Source organism: Aythya marila (assembly GCF_965140915.1).
Source record: "Aythya marila genome assembly, chromosome: 4".
NCBI classification, from domain to species: Eukaryota; Metazoa; Chordata; class Aves; order Anseriformes; family Anatidae; genus Aythya; species Aythya marila.
The window spans coordinates 43,422,479-43,440,610 of NC_139045.1; the positions used below are offsets into that span (position 1 = coordinate 43,422,479).

General features: G+C 40.9%; 2 protein-coding genes across 11 annotated transcripts in view; both read right to left on the bottom strand.

Moving 5' to 3' along the window:
- Window positions 1-3,937: 3,937 nt before the first annotated feature.
- ADAD1 (adenosine deaminase domain containing 1) lies at window positions 3,938-15,571 on the bottom strand (the record flags this gene model as incomplete). Its single annotated transcript, XM_082759569.1, has 11 exons — window positions 3,938-4,145; window positions 5,029-5,161; window positions 5,652-5,889; window positions 7,489-7,715; window positions 8,812-8,982; window positions 9,195-9,318; window positions 10,156-10,281; window positions 10,817-10,885; window positions 11,435-11,602; window positions 13,755-13,931; window positions 15,382-15,571. The coding sequence occupies 11 exons, from the start codon at window positions 15,569-15,571 to the stop codon at window positions 4,032-4,034; spliced, it is 1,737 nt and encodes a 578-aa protein (XP_082615695.1). The 3' UTR covers window positions 3,938-4,031.
- A 730-nt stretch (window positions 15,572-16,301) lies between these two features.
- Window positions 16,302-18,132, bottom strand: part of BLTP1 (bridge-like lipid transfer protein family member 1) — a 113,736-nt gene continuing 111,905 nt past the window's right edge. For all 10 annotated transcript variants that reach the window (XM_082758885.1, XM_082758886.1, XM_082758883.1 and 7 more), the window contains one exon: window positions 16,302-17,045. In XM_082758885.1, the coding sequence (XP_082615011.1) occupies window positions 16,829-17,045 (217 nt within the window). In that variant the 3' untranslated portion in view covers window positions 16,302-16,828. The remainder of the gene's footprint in view (window positions 17,046-18,132) is intronic.

The window sequence follows — 18,132 nt, forward strand, 5'->3', positions numbered from 1 at the left end:
GCAAAAGGTAGTGCAAAAATACCTCCAGAACTAAATGTTACTACTTAGACCTAAATTTCTTTTGTCATACATACACTTTATGATAAAAATATGTAGTTTCTTTTATGTACAGATCAACAGACGTAAACAATGCTACTAGAAAAACACGACACAGATTTGAAGGATCTAATTCGTACAAATCCTAGTATTGGTATGTTTAATGATGTAGTATTTACTTCACTGAAGTTAGAAAGGCCTACAAATTTGGAGACTTTTAACCAGCAATTTCCTGATTAAAGCAGGTTTCAGAGCAAATTTCTGATCAAAACTTAACATTATGATGAAGATTCATACTCAAGTTGCTGTAATTTTGCATTCCACGTGAATGAAAATAGTCGATTTCAATATCTTGAAGTCTTTAGCATTAAGAAACCATATTCTAGGCATTCACTTCTAAATTCCATTTCTAAACAGAAAAAGCCAGTGAGACGTTACAAGCAAAAAAAAGTTCTTCTGGATTAATTTTGTTGCATACAAGACAGTAATTATTGTTTTAAAGGGTTCTTAAAAATTCAGTACTAATATGATAAGGGCAGTTTTTCATGTGCATTATCCATGCATATATTAAAATACATAGAACTTAACACTGGGCTAGAAAATAGAACAACAGAAAGCAAGTGTAGCAAACAACAACAATGCAGCAGGATCTTGCAAAAAAATATTTTTTGGGTCAAAGACGTACAGCGGTGGTCACTACTTTTCTGTGTGCAAAGAGGTTTAGACCACCATAGGATTTCTGTATGATAAGGCTGGGTAACGTGGAGTTTAACAGAAAAGGTAAAAGCTTAAGCAAAATGAAAATATACCGCAGGCAAAATGTCAGTTGGGCAAAACTGACAAAGATTAGTTTATGTTCGTCCACAGCATTTCTATAAAAAATGCACGATGGATTTCTCACTAAAATGTGTACGTTTGCAAACACAGTATTTGAATACGTTTATGAAGTTGTATTCAACTTCATAAAGTTGTATTGTACACGTTGGCCATGTATTCATGTGGCCAATGAACAGATCTAGTTTCATTTGATGAAACTAGAGGTGTACTTTCCTACCTGTTTTGCAATACTATCACTGAAGTCCATTCAGTTGCGCTTTGACCTACTGTCAAAAAGAAAAAAAATATATTTTTAATTCTTATATTCTTTACAATAAGTAAACTCTCCCATCTATTGAATGTGCAACCGATGGTAGGTAATATCATGTACTATAGTAGCTGCAGGATCAGCTTCTTTATTTGCCCAGTTCCTAAAAAAAATCTCTGAAGAAATAGAGTATTACACTGAAAGCACCTGAAAACGCATACCAAGGTGAACTTGGTAACTTTTCCTGTAAATTGAAAACGAGCAAACTAAAACAACAACAGAGCCCCACCTCAATGGAATCCCATACAATAAATAAATAAGGGCTCCCAAGTAGCTAGCACATTGTACGGGCCCCTGCCAGGGCTGTCCTGGCAGAGCCTCCAACCCTGGTTGCCTGGTTGCGCAGCCATGAAACCCATCAGCATGGGTCAGTGGGAGCAGCTCTCCTTCTTGGACTAGGAGGGTTCACTGCCTAGTGCTGTGGGACACATTATGGGATGAAGGGCATGACCATTTTGGGATTGCATAGGACTTATTATGGGTTGTTTTAGGGGAGGAATCGAAGGCAGGAAAACTGAGGTGTTTATGTGATCTGGGGAAGAACAAGCGTGCAAAAATGAAAGGGTAAGGAGGTAAAAAGGTCCACTCATATAACAGTACGCTGGCCAGGACATGGCTTTTGTCTTGCACTTAATCACCATGGTCTGTTCTAAAATTCCTCACAGACACTCCTGAGTGAGGGCTCTCCACTCTCTGTCTAAATTTGTCTGTGTTCCACATGCCCACACAGTTGTGTTTTCTGAGCAAGTGCAAGTGTGCAAGGGAGCATGTGATTGCCAGCAACAAGCAAGCTGTGGAGTAGACCAAGTGGCCTAGGAACAAGGGGGTGAACGGGGCCCTAAGGGACAGCTCTGTGTAGAGCACCTCTGTATCTCTAGGGCCATGAGCATGGTGGGGGCAGCTGTGTGTGAGTGACTGCACAGCTCTGGAGGTGAGAGCAGAGTGGGGCCAGCTGTGGGGAGCAGGGAATTCCCAGCAGCCCTCTGACTGCACCTCTGACAGTCTGTACCAGCAGCGGGCGCAGAGCTCTAGCCTCTGAGATGTGTGTGTCCAGATGCCAGAAAAGGGGGAAACCAGGATCTGGGGGTAACTACTGGGCTGACACTGTCTGCACACAGGTGCTGGAGGAAGCCACCTTGTACATATCCACCTTCTGCCCGCCAGAGCTCCATCTCCGGGGGAGAGACTGAGCTCCCACCCCGAGGCTGCTGGTGCTGTCTGTCTTCCGGTGAGTGCTCCTGTGTGCCCCTCTACCATCACCAGGGCTGGCTAGGGACATACGTGGTGTATTTGCCTGCCAGGAATACATCTTCAACTCCTGGACGTGCAGATGCAGCCTTGCCTCTCAGCATCTTGGATCCAGCGTGACTTGGTTTTCCTCTAACAGGTACCCTAGGTACCTGGAAACTTATAGAATCATCCCTAGCTTTGTAATTCAAAAAAAACTTTTGTGAGAAAACAAGCCCATAGAACAAGTATATGCTGAAATTTACTAGCTCAACGTATTCTCCATATGCTGCTAATTAAACAATGAACAATCTAAATATTAAAACTAAATCCATGCAGTTATTACATAACATTTCAAGGATACAGCTATCATACACATCCTAACACATCTTATTCACAACACAACCTCTCTCGTTGTGGAAAGGAACCTACAGTCAGAAAAACAGATTAAGAATAAAGCACTGAAGAGTTTTTTTTTTTTGTTTTATAATCCTTTTACAGTAACAAGCCAAAACATAACTACAGCACTGTAGTATTACTGATGTGTGAAAACTTTTATATAACAGCTTCCCAAACTTAGATGAAATACAAAAATCAACACAATGAAAACGTAGTATCTAGTATATATACACTAGTATTTCACAACAAACAAAACCCAACTATTAGAGTTAACAACAACTTCTTAAACATTACCAAAATATTACCATAATTGTATCATAACTTACAAGGAAGCAATTTTCCTCTCAACAGACAGTATTTTTTATATCATTATAGAGACAATTTTGCAAGGACGAATGAGTGTAGCGATGAAGTAATCTGCGGAAGGAGGTGTCCACCCAGTCTGACATCTCACAGCTGTTGGGGCAGCCCACACAAGTTGAAGGAACCTTGTTTCTGGTAACTTCTGTGCTACATCACACTACTCTCGTTTACAGCTTTGACACCTTTAGAACGCTTTAAACCCACTACTAAGAATAGTGATTGTCAGAAAACAGTTGATAACAGCCTGATAATTCAGTTTCACATTTGGAAGTACACAAATGACTTCTTAAACCATTCTACCACCACCAACAGGTAGTGAACTACAAGACGCTCAGTGAAAGATAAATCCAAAAAAAAAAAAAAAAAAAAAAAAATTCTACCAAAGGATGCCTACAGATAAAGTACAAATTGTCAGTGATTCTCACACATTGATATAGTTTTTTGTTAGTTTTTAAGAAATTCCACTTCTACTGATTATTTTTTTCCTCAAAGACAGACAGTTATGAAAAATGCAGGGGGGTGGGGGGGGGGGAAAAGAGAAGAGACTGATGCACAGCAATCCTGAAACTAACAGGAAAAACATGTCAGTGACTCCCCCGGGGGGGGGGGGGGGGAAGTGATGAGGTGATGCTGGGAGGTGAGGCAAACCAAAATAGCCATGCAATGTTGTCAGATACTCCTACCTGTGAAAAAACTGTGTTACACTCAGCTTAATACGTGTATTTAAACTGATGATAGGAAGCTCTAGAATGATTTTATCCCTGTGAACATTAACCCGACAGTTAAACGTTTTACTAACGAGAACTGCATTTCACTGAAAGAAATCACACAAACCAAACTTCACACGCAATCCACCTTGCAGTTAGTCCTTGAACTGTTCTATATGCGGAGACTTCACAATCCAGGACCCATAACCATGTTCCTCCAAGTAGCTGTGCAGCAACTTTTTAGCTTCTTGATACGATTGGGACTGAATCTAAAAAAAAAAAAAAAAAGTATTGTCTTGAAATCCTTCAAGATCCATGGTCCCAGAGATCTGCATTCTTTAACACTCATATAATACACGTGAGAACAAACCTCACAGAAAAAAATGTGAACAGATTTTACAATTCCACTACTTGCTGACAGTGAAGTACTGTTACAGAATCCAAGAACTTACTATTTGTATATTTTTGGGCATTTACTGGAATAGGAGAACTGTTCTGTTAAATACAATGTGATCTTTTTTTCCCTGGCATCTTTTCAGTTCCAGTAACATATTTACACTGAAAATAAATTAACATTCAATGACACTCAATGAAGAAGAATACAGAGGAGTTAGACTATGGACTTCCAAGCAGGGACAAGTGAGTAAAATTTATTTACAGCAACAAAAACTCATAGTAACTCCTTTAGGTCATTTCTCTGTCTTTTTATACCACAAGGGAAAGCTTAGGAATTAGTGATAATGAATGATTTCTACTTTCCTCTCCCTCTGCGAAGTAAGAATTCCTACACAAAAGCACTCTGTGGCAGAAAAATACTAATGCATGTATGAACTGAATATAAAACAGTTGGATTAAAAAGACAAAAAAGCTTCCAGCATGAAACTAATCTTACTGTAAGCAAAATGTCAAGCAGCCTTCAAATCCTGAGACAAAATATGAAAGATTTTCATAGAGGATGCGTCAAGATTAGTTTCACTTGACTTTACTTGAAAACAGCAACTTCAGAGAGCTTTAGGCAAAGATGACAGGCAATAAAAGAATCCAGATGTTCACGTGAACTCTTCAGCAATCCAGATCATCCCAGCCTACCAAAGCAGTTTTGAGAGAAGCCTTTCAGAGATTTAATATATTTTTTCTCCCTTACCAGCTTACCTTAGCTTCGTGGTATGTAGCAATTTGAAGTAAATCATTTCTTTCTGCTTCCTTGGCCAGCAATTTGAAACGACTGAGCATTGCCGCCTTGCAAAGACGACTTGCCATGTAAGTGCCACTTTTGAACGGTGAACTGCAGTCAGAATGACAAAAAGCACAGTAAAACTCAGTAAGAGGTGCCTATCAGGTATATTGCTCTGATCATGATTGTATTTTCTTGCCCCAATGCTTTGTGAATTCAATCACATGATGCTGCTTCCACTTTGAATGAGCAAAGCTAATGCAGGTAAGAGAATGTAAAATAAACCAAGAACTGTTTACAAACTGGAATTCATAGGAACTCAGATGTTACTTTGTTCCATGCATTCTGAAAAGCAAAGTATTCACTACAACAACTAAATATATATTAATTCACGTTTCATATTTTGGTATGTCACTGGATTGTTAAAAGATCTCTAAAATTACATCTAACTATAGGATGGACACACTTAACATAGGAGAGAATCTCTCACTTCGGTAACAGCGTAGGCTCCATGCATAGCTTAAAAACTGAACGTTCGAGATGAGCCAAAACAGAACAGCAAGTCTATTATTTTCAACATAAGGGAGAATAAAATTCTGACCGTTCAGTGGTTTTTCCATTTAATCCATCCACAACCTCCACTGATGCATCTGACAGCGACCAATTCAAACTCAGAGACCAGTTTTTCATATCCATCTGAATTGGCTGTGCAGTGTTCACCAAATAAATATGAGATCTGTTGACCACATAAAGCATGGGAAGCTCTACTGTGAGTGCATCATCAATACGCTGTTTTACAGCGATTTCTAACCCTCTCGTATCCTTGCAGTTTCCACTTCCTGTTAAAACAAAACCAGTCACATGTAAGAAAATCAACAGATTTTCCAGTCAACATTATATCGATTTTTCTACAAAAAAACAGTTCAGAAAAATCAGTTCCAATATTTCTGTTCTGTTTTGAATGGTAAACTAGTTAAAATGACAAAAAGCATAGTAAAACTCAGTAACAAATGCCTAATATGTATATTGCTCTGATCTGAGCAAACTGAAAAATTTCACTTTTTTTCCCCCTCCCCAGAGCCATCATCATTGGATGCTTCCTTTTTTTTGGAATAAATAACTCTTCATTAACTTTTGACCTCACAGAAGACACCATTAAAACAGAACTTCCATGTTCTCCATTGGAAAATACACTAGCCAATGTGTTCATATTGCTCCATACTAAAACATCTTTTTTAAGGGAAGATCCCAGATTTCTTATGGTAGAAACTAACAAACCTCAGATTTCAATTACACACATTCAAAAGAAAAAAAAAAAGCTACCTGAAGAAACATTAAAATATACATATTTTGTTTATTTTGCCTGCCTAAACAAACATATTTTGGTCCACAGCATCTCAAGAACGGTCATAAAACATGTTACTCTTCTATTTCACGTGTATTATAGATTATTATGCTTACTTTGAACACCACTCAAGTGAGCACGAGGAGCTTTTCTATTGCTTCTTTTAAGCAAAAGTGCCCCGACTTCCTTAGAAGGGACATGGAGTTATTCACCAGTTACCGCAAAATCTTTTGAAGAACTTCAGAAACCTTCTTCAGTGTTAGAAAAGGAAAAGCTGATACAGCTCCAATGTCTGGGCAACTCAGATATGTGTACTAAGTCTCATAATGCAAACGCTCAGAGACAAAAACACCTTAAAAACTCGAGGATAATACACATTAATTTAATTTCGCCTTATAAATAAAAACAATTGAAATGAGCTCCGATAGCAGCAGCATCTTCCTGAATGCTACAGAAACCTGAGAATTCAGCATTACCCTGGTAATCCCCATTGCACAACAAAACAGCTATTTGCAATAACCAATACAAGGTAGTGAAATAAAAAAGTTAAAAAAAGACAACTACTTTCTAATATAGCTGCTAAGGTAACCCAGGGTGAGCCTTACCCAGAATTGGACATTCTGATATTTTCAGTTAAATACTGGAGCAGTTTTTCCACCATCGCTCACTTCTACAGTTAAGTGACTGTCACCTTAAAGTCACCACATTTGATCAAATAGTTAACACAGTATTTGTCACACTTATTTGGTATTCTCTCAATATTTAAAATTTCATTTGTTTTAGAACAAAACTGAATTTCTGGTATTACTGCATTGCCACTATACTAATAAAGGGAGGGCCATCTGTAAAACTAAAAAGAAACCAGAGGACAAAACAATTAGACTAATTGAGTTTCACATTAGGCCATTGCCAAGATAAGTAAAAACAAAACAAAACATATCCAGTAGCTTTTCAGAAAGAAAAAAAAAAAACAACAACAAACTACTCTGCAAATCTTTAAAGACCCACCACTGTTTAGTTCATTTTTTGTAACATATAATCACAGTAGAAGATGAAGACATACCAAAAAAAAATTGTCATTTGTTGAGCTTACCTACAAGAATACTGTTGATATAAACTGGTTCAATGAAGTGACTCAGCAATGCTCCCTGAATACCAACCACTTCCCATTTTGTTAATTTGTCAGTGGCTGACATGCTCCTTGCTCTAGCAGTTTTAGGTGGACAACAAACCGAAAGGTAAATCCTGCCTTCTACAGCAACATGGAGACTCAGTTCTTCACTAGCTTCATAAGCAGATATAGATTGGGGATTGAGATGTCTAAAGTAAGACATGAAAAGGAATTGCAGTGAGGAAGTAGTCAGAGATTATTATGAAGTGGTATCTAATGCTGTCTGTCCCAAAATACCCAATTGATTACTTGTGACTTTATTTATATATAGATAGATATCTTTAAAGTAACTTACTTTGTATATAAACCGATCTGCCATATTAGAGTAAGTTATTTCTGAGTTTGTCACAGTAGTGTACATGCACTGACCAGAAGAGACCAAAAGCGAGAGAAAAAACTAATGGCGGATCTGTGATCTGTTAACTATCATAGGGTAGCTGGCAAGCTGCACCCAGTCTTGTTAACTATTTCCTTCTAAGAGCAGGCTATGACAGAGAGAAAGTGACCTGAAACCTTCAGCACTTCTTGCAGGAAGGATTCCCCCAGTCAGCACAACCGATAACAAACTGACTGTGACTTCCAGCCCAGACGTCTACCTTCTGAGCATCAAAATAGGGTATGAAGGTACCTGGCTGCCTTGTTATTCCACTGCACCACTCACTAACGGGGAAACAAAGCAATATTCTTCATTTTAACTTGGTTAAGCCACCGAATGCTGCTGTTCAGTCTCAACACTATTACTAAAATTTCAGGAATACAACAAAGGTTAAAAGTATAGAGGTTAAGAACAGACTTGACGAGGCAAGTATACTCCTTTCCTGTTCTTTTTTCTACAAAGCAGAGCAGCTTTGTAAAGTCTTTTATAGTATGCAATCCACAACTTTTTGTAGTCGAGTCCTGGGGTACAAACGATGACATTAAACTACCACATTTGCTTCCTTAATGGTTAAATTAAGAGTATCTCTGGGTGAAGGATTAAGAGGCAAATAAATGATCTGTAATAAACAGCATCATCCTGAAATTACACCCAATGTAAAAGTTTTGTGTATCTTCATGTTAAGCTGCATCTCAGACACTTATCACTACCACCCTGTACACTAATGCTTCCAAAACTCAGAAAAATAATCAGCAGAGGCCCCCTGCTATTAAAAACACGTAATGATGCCTATTTTTCACACTCACATTTGTCAATGTAAACAAACTCATCTTCCATTACAACACATCTGAAAATAGCTGGGTACTTACAACTGTGATTTCAGCTGCGCAGATCCTTTTGGCAGCTGATTCATATAGAGAAAGATGTTTGTATTTTGTTTTAGGACAAGCAGCTTTGAGCCAGGTGCTGTGCAAAATATGGACTTCTCTGTGCGTGCTGGATTTTTATTATAGAACAGCATAAGATGTCTATAAAAATATCTAGAAGAAAGTGGTAACAGTAAGTGGGAGAAATGCAAAGTTGTTCATGAATATGTGGACAGTCATTTAATTTACTTTGTTCAGTATGATTTGATCATAATCTAGAAGGTACTAACTAAAAACATGCAAAGGCACTTATATTTTCCTTAGGAAAAGGAAAACTAAGAACTGGCTGCAAAAGAAGTGGTAACTATCGGTACCCACACTCTCACCTAAGGAGAGAACGCCTTGCGGTAACGATGGCATGGCTGTCATGTAACACTCTTCCATGGGGCTGATAGTCCTGACTGTAATTGCATTCTCCTGTTCCCAGAGCTACAATTTCATACTGTCCACCTAAAAAGAACACATTTTTATGTAATCAAGCAATTGCCTTTTTCAAACTTCTCCTTTAAAACTAGTTAAACAGATCTAAGAATCAGTATTTTCAGTTTAATGAAGATGTTCATTTAATAACCTCAAGAACTCTAACATCGAGGACAGCACCATTATGCTTAAAAAACCACGGGGAGAACAAGTAGTATTTGGCTGGGCGGGGTTCATTAATGCAGGTAGGGCAAACCACGTGGAACAGGCTCCATGGATGGGCTGCTGAAGGATGCTGATGGTTTGCCTCACACTGCTGAAGGCAGCAGCACACTTAAGAACACTCAAAAACAAAGCCTGGGACAGATTGCTTGATGTTCTGGCAGCAGCCCAGACAGAGCACTGCTCATGTCAACATGTGTTACCACACATCAGTGCTTCACTATACAGAAGGTGACAATGATGACACGATACATGACAACAAGTAACAGTGATAGTCTAGCGTACAGCAGTACATTTCACATGGCCACACCTAAATTTAGACTCTCTTTCAAAAAAATCACTTAAACTCTTAGTGAAAAAGACTTCCCCCACATGTCATTAGCCCTGATCCCTCTTTTTATTCTTTTAGCCGTCTTTGAGGTCCACCTTGGCATCTCTACCTCATCCAATTTTCTCTCCTTGGACCAGCTTAAGAGCAACACACAAGTTCTCCTTACCCAGGATATTTGTGGTAGCGCCATCAGGAGAGAGCATGTCAGAGGAGAACAGCTGCCATTTATGTCTATTTGTCAGATCAGAAACACATTAAGAAAAGCTCTCTGGGAACAAAGACCAGGCCTGCACTCAGGATTACAGCAGACTTGCCTTTTTCAATGATGAAGGCAGCCAGTGAACTGCCACAGCTTTGGTACTCCGGGTATTCAGTAGTCAAGCTGCTGAACAGTCTTTCCAGCATTGCTGAAAATTTTTGATATATGAGACGTCTTCCTTCTAAATAGAAGAAGAAAAGCCAGCAAGAAACAAATTTGCAGGGGAAAAACAGACAGAAGCAAAACACTTCCCAAATTATCAATTGAAACCCATAATAAAAGCACTACTGTGAGCATACATGGTGATTCTGGCAATTTTAAGGATGGGCACGAATAAATGAAGGACAAGGATACCTGAAGGATACCTTCATGGTTTTATTAGTCATGACAAACTGGGGATATGGATTAAGATTGATCATCTACTGGAAAGAGCATTTCAAAAAAAAAAAAAAAAAAAAGGACAGAAATACTGCTTCTGTCACACATTCAAAACTGCAATTCAAGCAATTTACTTAAGTGGCATCTACCAGCCAGTTGCAGAAGCAGTGGTCAGTCTCCCACTTCTGTGACTTAACTTGTGCCATTCTTCAGAGAGATGTCTAAAGCAAGAGTAACTTTACACAGGTCACTAAAGGTTTTACGAACAGCATTAAAGAAAAACAAAAGCATTTGATGGGTAATCTGAATCAGTGTAGAAAAACAAGACTATTCCTTACCAGAACAGATCCGCGAAACATAAGCAGAGTTTGTTGGAGCTTTAGGCTCAACAGGAATACAGGGAGGACCTAAGAATTGAATAGAATTTCAAACTGGGGTTGACATTACAGATTTCCAAACATGGATGGCACACTATTTCCAGCAAGCTAAACTTTCCGGTTCCCTACAAATCGTTTTTCTGATTCTGAAGTCCCTACAAGCGTAGAACTGTCTAGGTAGCAACCCTTAAAAGAAGTTAAACATCATGTAGCTCAACTCTTTTGGAAATAGTAACTCAGTGTTTTGAATTTTTTTTGTTAAGAGTTCTCAACCACTTAGGATCAACTTCACGTTGCTGTAAACTCATGAGCAGCAAAACAAGTGCAACAGCAACAAATAGATTGCTTCAGTAATTCTCCTCCCTGTGCTACAAACTCTGATGCAACTCCTAGTATATAAAAGACGAAGGGAAAACACAGTTTCAGAACCGCATGACAGGTAACTCCACTCAAAGGATCCAAGAAAACCGACAGAAGGCACGATACAGAAACACTCCATGAAGCTCCACTGAAACTCTGCACAGAAAGTCTTTAAGCAAGGCTTTTCAAGTTCTGTTTAGGTGCTGCTCGAGTATTTACCTGACTTGTCAGAAGTCACTGCCCCTGAATACTCCAACTCCAGGATCTCATCAAGAGCCAGTTTAGCTGCATTGAATTTAGCTTCCTTCTTGTTCTTCCCCAATCCAATCTTGTAGCAAACACCACTCAACACAGCACAAAAGGCAAAATAAAGACTTATGACGTTGCCTTTAAAGGAAAAAAGGGCACACAGAGTTAGTAATTCTATATAATGTACCTTTATCAATAGCTAGCACTGTGTGCTTCCAGCCCCAAAAGCCAGCCATACCCTGGGCTGCATCAAAAGCTGAGAGGCCAGCAGGGTGAGGGAGGTGACTGCCCCCTCTGCTCTGCTCTCCTGAGACCCCACCTTGAGTCCTGCGCCCAGCTCTGGGGCCCCCAGCACGAGAAGGACAGGGAGCTGCTGGAGAGAGTCCAGGGGAGGGCCACAAGGATGGTCAAGGGACTGGAGCACGTCTCCTATGAAAACAGGCTGAGAGAGCTGGCTGTGTTCAGCCTGGAGAAGAGAAGGCTCTGGGCAGACCTTACAGCGGCCTGCCAGTACCTGAAGGGGGCCTGAAGGAAAGCTGGGGAGGGACTCTGTCACAGAGCGTGGGGACAGAAGAAGGGGGAGTGGCTTTGTACTGGAAGAAGGTAGGTTTAGATTTGATGTAAGGAGGAAATTCATCACTCAGAGGGTGGCAAGGCGCTGGCACAGGCTGCCCAGAGAAGCTGTGGGTGCCCCATCCCTGGAGGTGTTCAAGGCCAGGCTGGATGGAGCTTTGAGCAACCTGGTCTGGTGGGAGGTATCGCTGCCTATGGCAGGGGTTTTGGAATTCGATTGTCTTTAAGGTCCCTGCCAACCCAAAGCGTTCTACGATTCTGTATCCTATGAGAAGCTTTCATGACAGAGAGCAAGAGGGACTTGTTTTAAAAGAGCTCTTTCCTCTAACCAGATCAATAGTGACAGCACCCTTTGCTATAGAATTTCTGAAGAGAACAACAAAACCAAAAAAGAGATCAGATAAAACCCCCAGAAATAAACTGAAGTTAAGTGAGTTTCACCTTCAGTAATATGAACGTAACAAGGAAAGAGTCCTATGGCTGTGTAACAAAGAGGCACTTCTACTACATGGTATGGACTGGGTGAACACTAAAAGGGAATCAAAGAGATCACATTAAAAAATAAATAAAAACAACATTCCACCTCAGGAATTGGCCAACTCGCCAATATTGTATGTATTTCACAGAGGGGAAATGCAGTCATCTAAAATGGCTACAAAGACCTCCAATTAACCACAATTAACATGCAATTCTTTGTAGCAAATTGTGAAAGAAAAGATGATCCACAGAGAGACAAACTGGAATACAAAACCATATTTTGTCTGGTTGAGTTCATCATCCTTTAGATGAATAGTGGACTTCCAAAAAAAGGAAAAATATGGCTGGTCTCGACGAGGTAGATTGAATTATATAGAGCCCAAGCTGGAATGAAAAAGGGGGAAGACAACCAGGCAAAAGGACACCTTCTCTTACGAAGAACACAGGAATGCCCGGGTTTGCTAATCCTGCCCTCTCAGACAAAATAAAAGGAAAAAAAAATACCAAGACAGCATACAACTGCTGCACCCCAGAGAAAGAACTGCTTACAGTAAGTAGAAGGCAAGAACGACACACAAAGCTGGGAATGAACTGGGCACGAGGGAAGTCAGTCTGCAAGTCAGAAGCAGCTTCCACTGCAATCAGCACAGTACTACCTGAGCAACAAGCAGCCATGGGGATGTGAAAGCCAACCTCTTCTGAGATGAAAAATGATTACAGTTCTGAGAAGAAAATGCTTGTGGATCTGACTGCTGGCCAGGACTTCCCTTCCTGGTTCCTGCACAGAGGCAGGACTGACACCTGTATTGCTCCAAGCACGTGGCAACACAGGGCGTATGTTACAGCTAACGTGCGCCCAGAGAAGACATAAATGGCTGCACGAGGGCTGAACAGTGATTTCACATAATTTAGTGAGAAAGCCAGAAGACATGCTAAGGTCTTCTGTAACAGTAACTGCCTAGGAAGACTAACTGCTTGACTACACAAGATAAAACAAAAACGATGTCGAGAAGTAGCATCCAGAACTTCATACAATGAATCCAATCAAATTCTGTGGTAATTAATTATAAAACATGACTGTGTAGACAGTAGAAGGGTAAACAAAAAGCAACATAGGTGGCAGTAGTTCGTCTAACACTTAAAAAATAATCTGTATTAGCGCCATCAACACGAGACGGAGAAACTGAAATCATCTCTAGGATAAGGAAACACAATTGTAATTAAGCAAAGAAGTACTTACCTGGCGCACTAGTTTCTTTCAATTCAAGTTTTACTCTGTGCATATTTGCAAACTGATACAAAGCAGACACCGGGTTTATTTTGCCCTGCTTGTATGTTTCAATAAACTCTGCTAGCACTTCCTTTGAGGGAAGTTCTGATTGCGGAGGTATACGGGGTGGTTTTGACAGTAAAGGCTCTGGAATAAAAACAAAGAATAAATTTAAATAAAGAACCGAACAGCCTCCCCAACAGTTTACATCCGTTTAAAATAAATGGGTTTTAGACACTTCTTCAAAGACAAAGCAAAAATATTTGCTCTAGCAAACAGTATTGCTTTCTATTAAATCCTTTTAAATCCATTAAAATATAAGCAATCCTGGCATGGCTTGCACCTCCTCTTCCGAAAGCACCAACGTGTTTACTGTGAGTACCAAGTCCGCTAACCTCTGCGCATGGACAGATACTACACGTAAATCCAAAGTATACTTCAGCCCCAACTGCAAACCAGAGATCAAGTGAAAGTTGCTGATGGCACACTCAAAGCAATCAAGCACGTGGTTTTTCACACAACACAAGCAGTGGAACTCCCTGTCATGACACCATCAAGGTTCAGGAAGCACATCCATTCAAAAAGCAAGAATTGAAGAGAAGCCACCCCCTACAAACTGCTGCCTAAGGCAGGGACAGCACCTCCCGCTGAGGTGGACACGGGCTGAGAGCACAATGGGCACTGTGACCCTGCGGGGCCCCACCATCAGCCACACCTGTGAGCAGGAGAGTAAGGTGGGGAGGATCCTCCATCTGCCCCTACAGACCCCACGTGTGCTGCAGTGGTGCAAGTAGAGCAAGTCCTCCAGCCCCAAAAGGCTTTTCCACACTCTGACTGGCAGCCTCGAGGCAAACTCACAACTCCTGAGTTTCATTCAAAAGACAAGCTCTTTCCAAGGTGCACAGGGAATCTGGAAAGTTGTCTTTGACCTCCCCTCTACCATAACCAGCAACATCTCCTGCACCATCTAGTGCTGCAAGGACTGCTGCGGTCTTTGAAATTAAGCAACAACGACGTCAAACCTCTTTCCCTTTATCAGCTCCAGGATGGATGGGATTTTCAGTTTCAGGGTTGCCATATACTCAACCACAGATCTGGGTCTTCCAGCAAATACAAGAAGTAATAATAATAATAATAAAATGGTATCTCAAAGCCCCAGACCCATAAATTGGTGCCTTTTCCCTATTGCAACTATTTGAAGAGATAAAACTCCAAATGCATCCGGTGACATCCAAGACTACAGTTAAACTTTTCTTAACAATCTGTTAACATTTTTCCAGCAGTATCTATCACATTAATTGAGCAATCTCTGCAGCATTTTTATTGAGAAACCTGGAATTTGAAATTACGAAATGCTACAGACTATGGAGTCAGTCTAGCCTAAAACAGTTTTCTTATGCTAACAAACTTGCATTGCAAAACAAAACTGGAAAAGGAGGAACAAGTTCAAGGAGGCGCTAAGAAAGTCATTTGAGAAAATGCAAAGATAAGAACAAGTTGCAGAGTTCCAAAAAGGATAAAGTCATAAAAGTTACTCCCAGTAGCGTTAAGAGGTCATTACAACAGCCATTCCTAATGAATAAACTCAAAACTATACCTCGATTTTGTGCCATCTTCTGAGCAAAACCTCGTCCACCGTACCTCTCAGAAGGTGAGGATTTTGGCCTTACAGCCAAGTACTTTCCTAAAGGCTGCTTTGTAGAAGGCTGAGCTGGCAAAGTTGTCTTCTGCGTGGGGTCACATTCAGGTGCTGGGGCACTCTGGAAACAGTCACTGTTACTAGCCATTTCATCAACCTACATTCGATAATAGCATTATCGGATGTTAAAAGCATTCAACAAACTCGTCTTAGCTAAACCATTCCTCAGAAGAAACTTCCACAGCAGACACCCTCCATTTCCCTACAGACCGAAGCAGAACCAAAACGCGTCCTCCTTCCAAGTCCTACCTTTTGCCAGCCGACGTGACCAAGCCCAAAGCCACCTCCCCACACACCTCCGACACCGATTTGCGGGGTTTTATCCCTCCACCACCCCAAGAAGCAGCCCCGAGCGGAGCTCTCCCCAGGGCCCGCTCAGCACCACCACCAGCGCCTCACACGCAGCCGCCCAACCCCGCCATTTTCTGGCGGCCGAGGCGCGAGGGAGGGGCCGGGGCCTCGTCCCGCCGCAAAATGGCGGCCGCGGCGCGAAGCCTCCCAGCCACGCTGCGGCGGGGCGCGGCCCCCGCGCTGTGTCTCGCCGGCTTCCCGTGCCACGGCCGGGGCAGGGGCAGGGCGGCGCCTGAAACCGGAGCCTGAAACCGCCGGAGCGGGGCCCGGTGCTTCCCCGGGCCGCGGGGCCGCCGCCCTCTCCCTGCGGCTGGGCGCCGCCGCCGCCTCTCGCTCTTTCCTCCCTGCGGGCGCCGGGAGCCCGCGCCGCCTCGTCCCAGCGCCCTGAGGGGAAGGGCGGGCTCCCGGCCATGAGGTGCGGGGGACGGGCAGCCCCCGCTGGAAGGATACAGGATGCCAAGTTACACTTAAAACACTTTTTTAATCAAAGAGATTGAACAAAAAAAAATCTGTACAATAGTTAAATTTTAATACAAGTGTAATAAACTTAACGATTTTTTTTTTAGCACTTAGGCAATCACAGTTTCATAAGTTATGTATATATATAATTTACACGAGTCTACATTGACGAATCAATTACCAGTCACATCAACATAGGGTTTTGTGTTATGGCAAATAAAGTTTCTGAAAATTCACAGTTAATCTGCAAATATTTTGAAGATGCAGGAATCATATTGCACACAATAAAACAGTGGAGACTGAGGAGCAGATTTACAGTGTTCCAGCTATTCCTTCACAGAATATACATTGGTCTTAATCATGCAATACTTCAAATACAGAATGGTATCATGTACCACAGTAAACAGTTACTCACAATGTAAGTTTTAAATAGAGTAGCAAAAAGCTGTTAGGTTTCTCTTTAAACCATATTTAAATTCTTACAATAAAACACTTCGATAAAATCAAACGGAATTACAGTTGTCACATTATAGTTTTAGTATTCTTCTTTGTCTTTTCCTTTCTTTTCCTTTTCATCCTGTAGTGCAGTACCAAGTTTCTTTATAAGAACTGACAAAACTTTGTCCAAAGGATCCATGACACCACGCTGCAGCCACTTGGGAATAGTAGTCCTTGCATGGTGAAAGCCCAGCTTTTGAAGGATGTAGTCAACGCCAACAGGATCAATTTTTCTCCCAGTCCAGGATATTAATCTAACAAAGCAACAACAACAATAATAGGCAACTGGATCTCGAATTTACATAGCAACTACCATTTGTCTATATAAACACCCATTGTTACTTCTGCCCAACAGGCTTCAAGCTTGGTATATACAGGTAGTTGAAGATAACCAACTCTCAAAGTAACAGGATGCTCAGGGAGATAAGAATTCATTTGGCCTGGGTTGATGTGTGTTTTGATATGCAGTGAATGAACACTTATATGCACTAGTAGTGTCAGCAGAGGTTAAAAAGCAAACAAACCCTGACAAAAAAAAAGTCATTTCTAGGGATTAAATGTGTATATTGAGAGCAGTGGGTTGCTGGTATATATCTGGTATATGTGCTGTTCTCTTGTGTTATGCTTAAACTGCCATATAGCAACTTTTATAGATATATATTTTTATTATTATTTTAAGGTGACTGCTGAAGTAATAACTAGAACTACCTAAATTCCTGCTCTGGAAGAAAAAAAATCTTCCCTCTTGGCATGGTAGTGAGGAATTTGTTGCCAAGTGTCAGCAAAGTATATATGTGAGGAAAAAAATGAAAGAGTTGTCAATACCTGAAATTTTCAAATTCATATTTATCATTAACATGCAACTCAATTTTTATATTATGCAAGAGTATAAAGGAAGTTCTTCTGTAGAACTGCTTGTAAGAAAAGAAAGACAGCCCTTCAAAATAAAAACGGTAAAATACATGGAATGGGCTAAAGTTGTGCCAGGGGAGGTTTAAGCTGGATATTAGGAAGAACTTCTTTACTGAGAGGGTTGTGAGGCATTGGAATGGGCTGCCCAGGGAAGTGGTTTTGTCACCATCCCTGGAGGTTTTTAAAAGATGTTTAGATTTAGAGCTTAGTGATATGGTTTAGTGGAGGACTTGTTACTGTTAGGTCAGAGGTTGGACTCCGTGATCTTGGCGGTCTCTTCCAACCTAGACGATTCTGTGAAAACTGCAAGGTGAGAAGTTACATGCTAGAAACTGAATGAAATGAAGGACAACGTGAAAAATAGTCGTCTGTGGTTCTTGATGAGTTTAGTTTTATTGTCCTGATTTTGAAGAGCCTTAAAGATTCTTT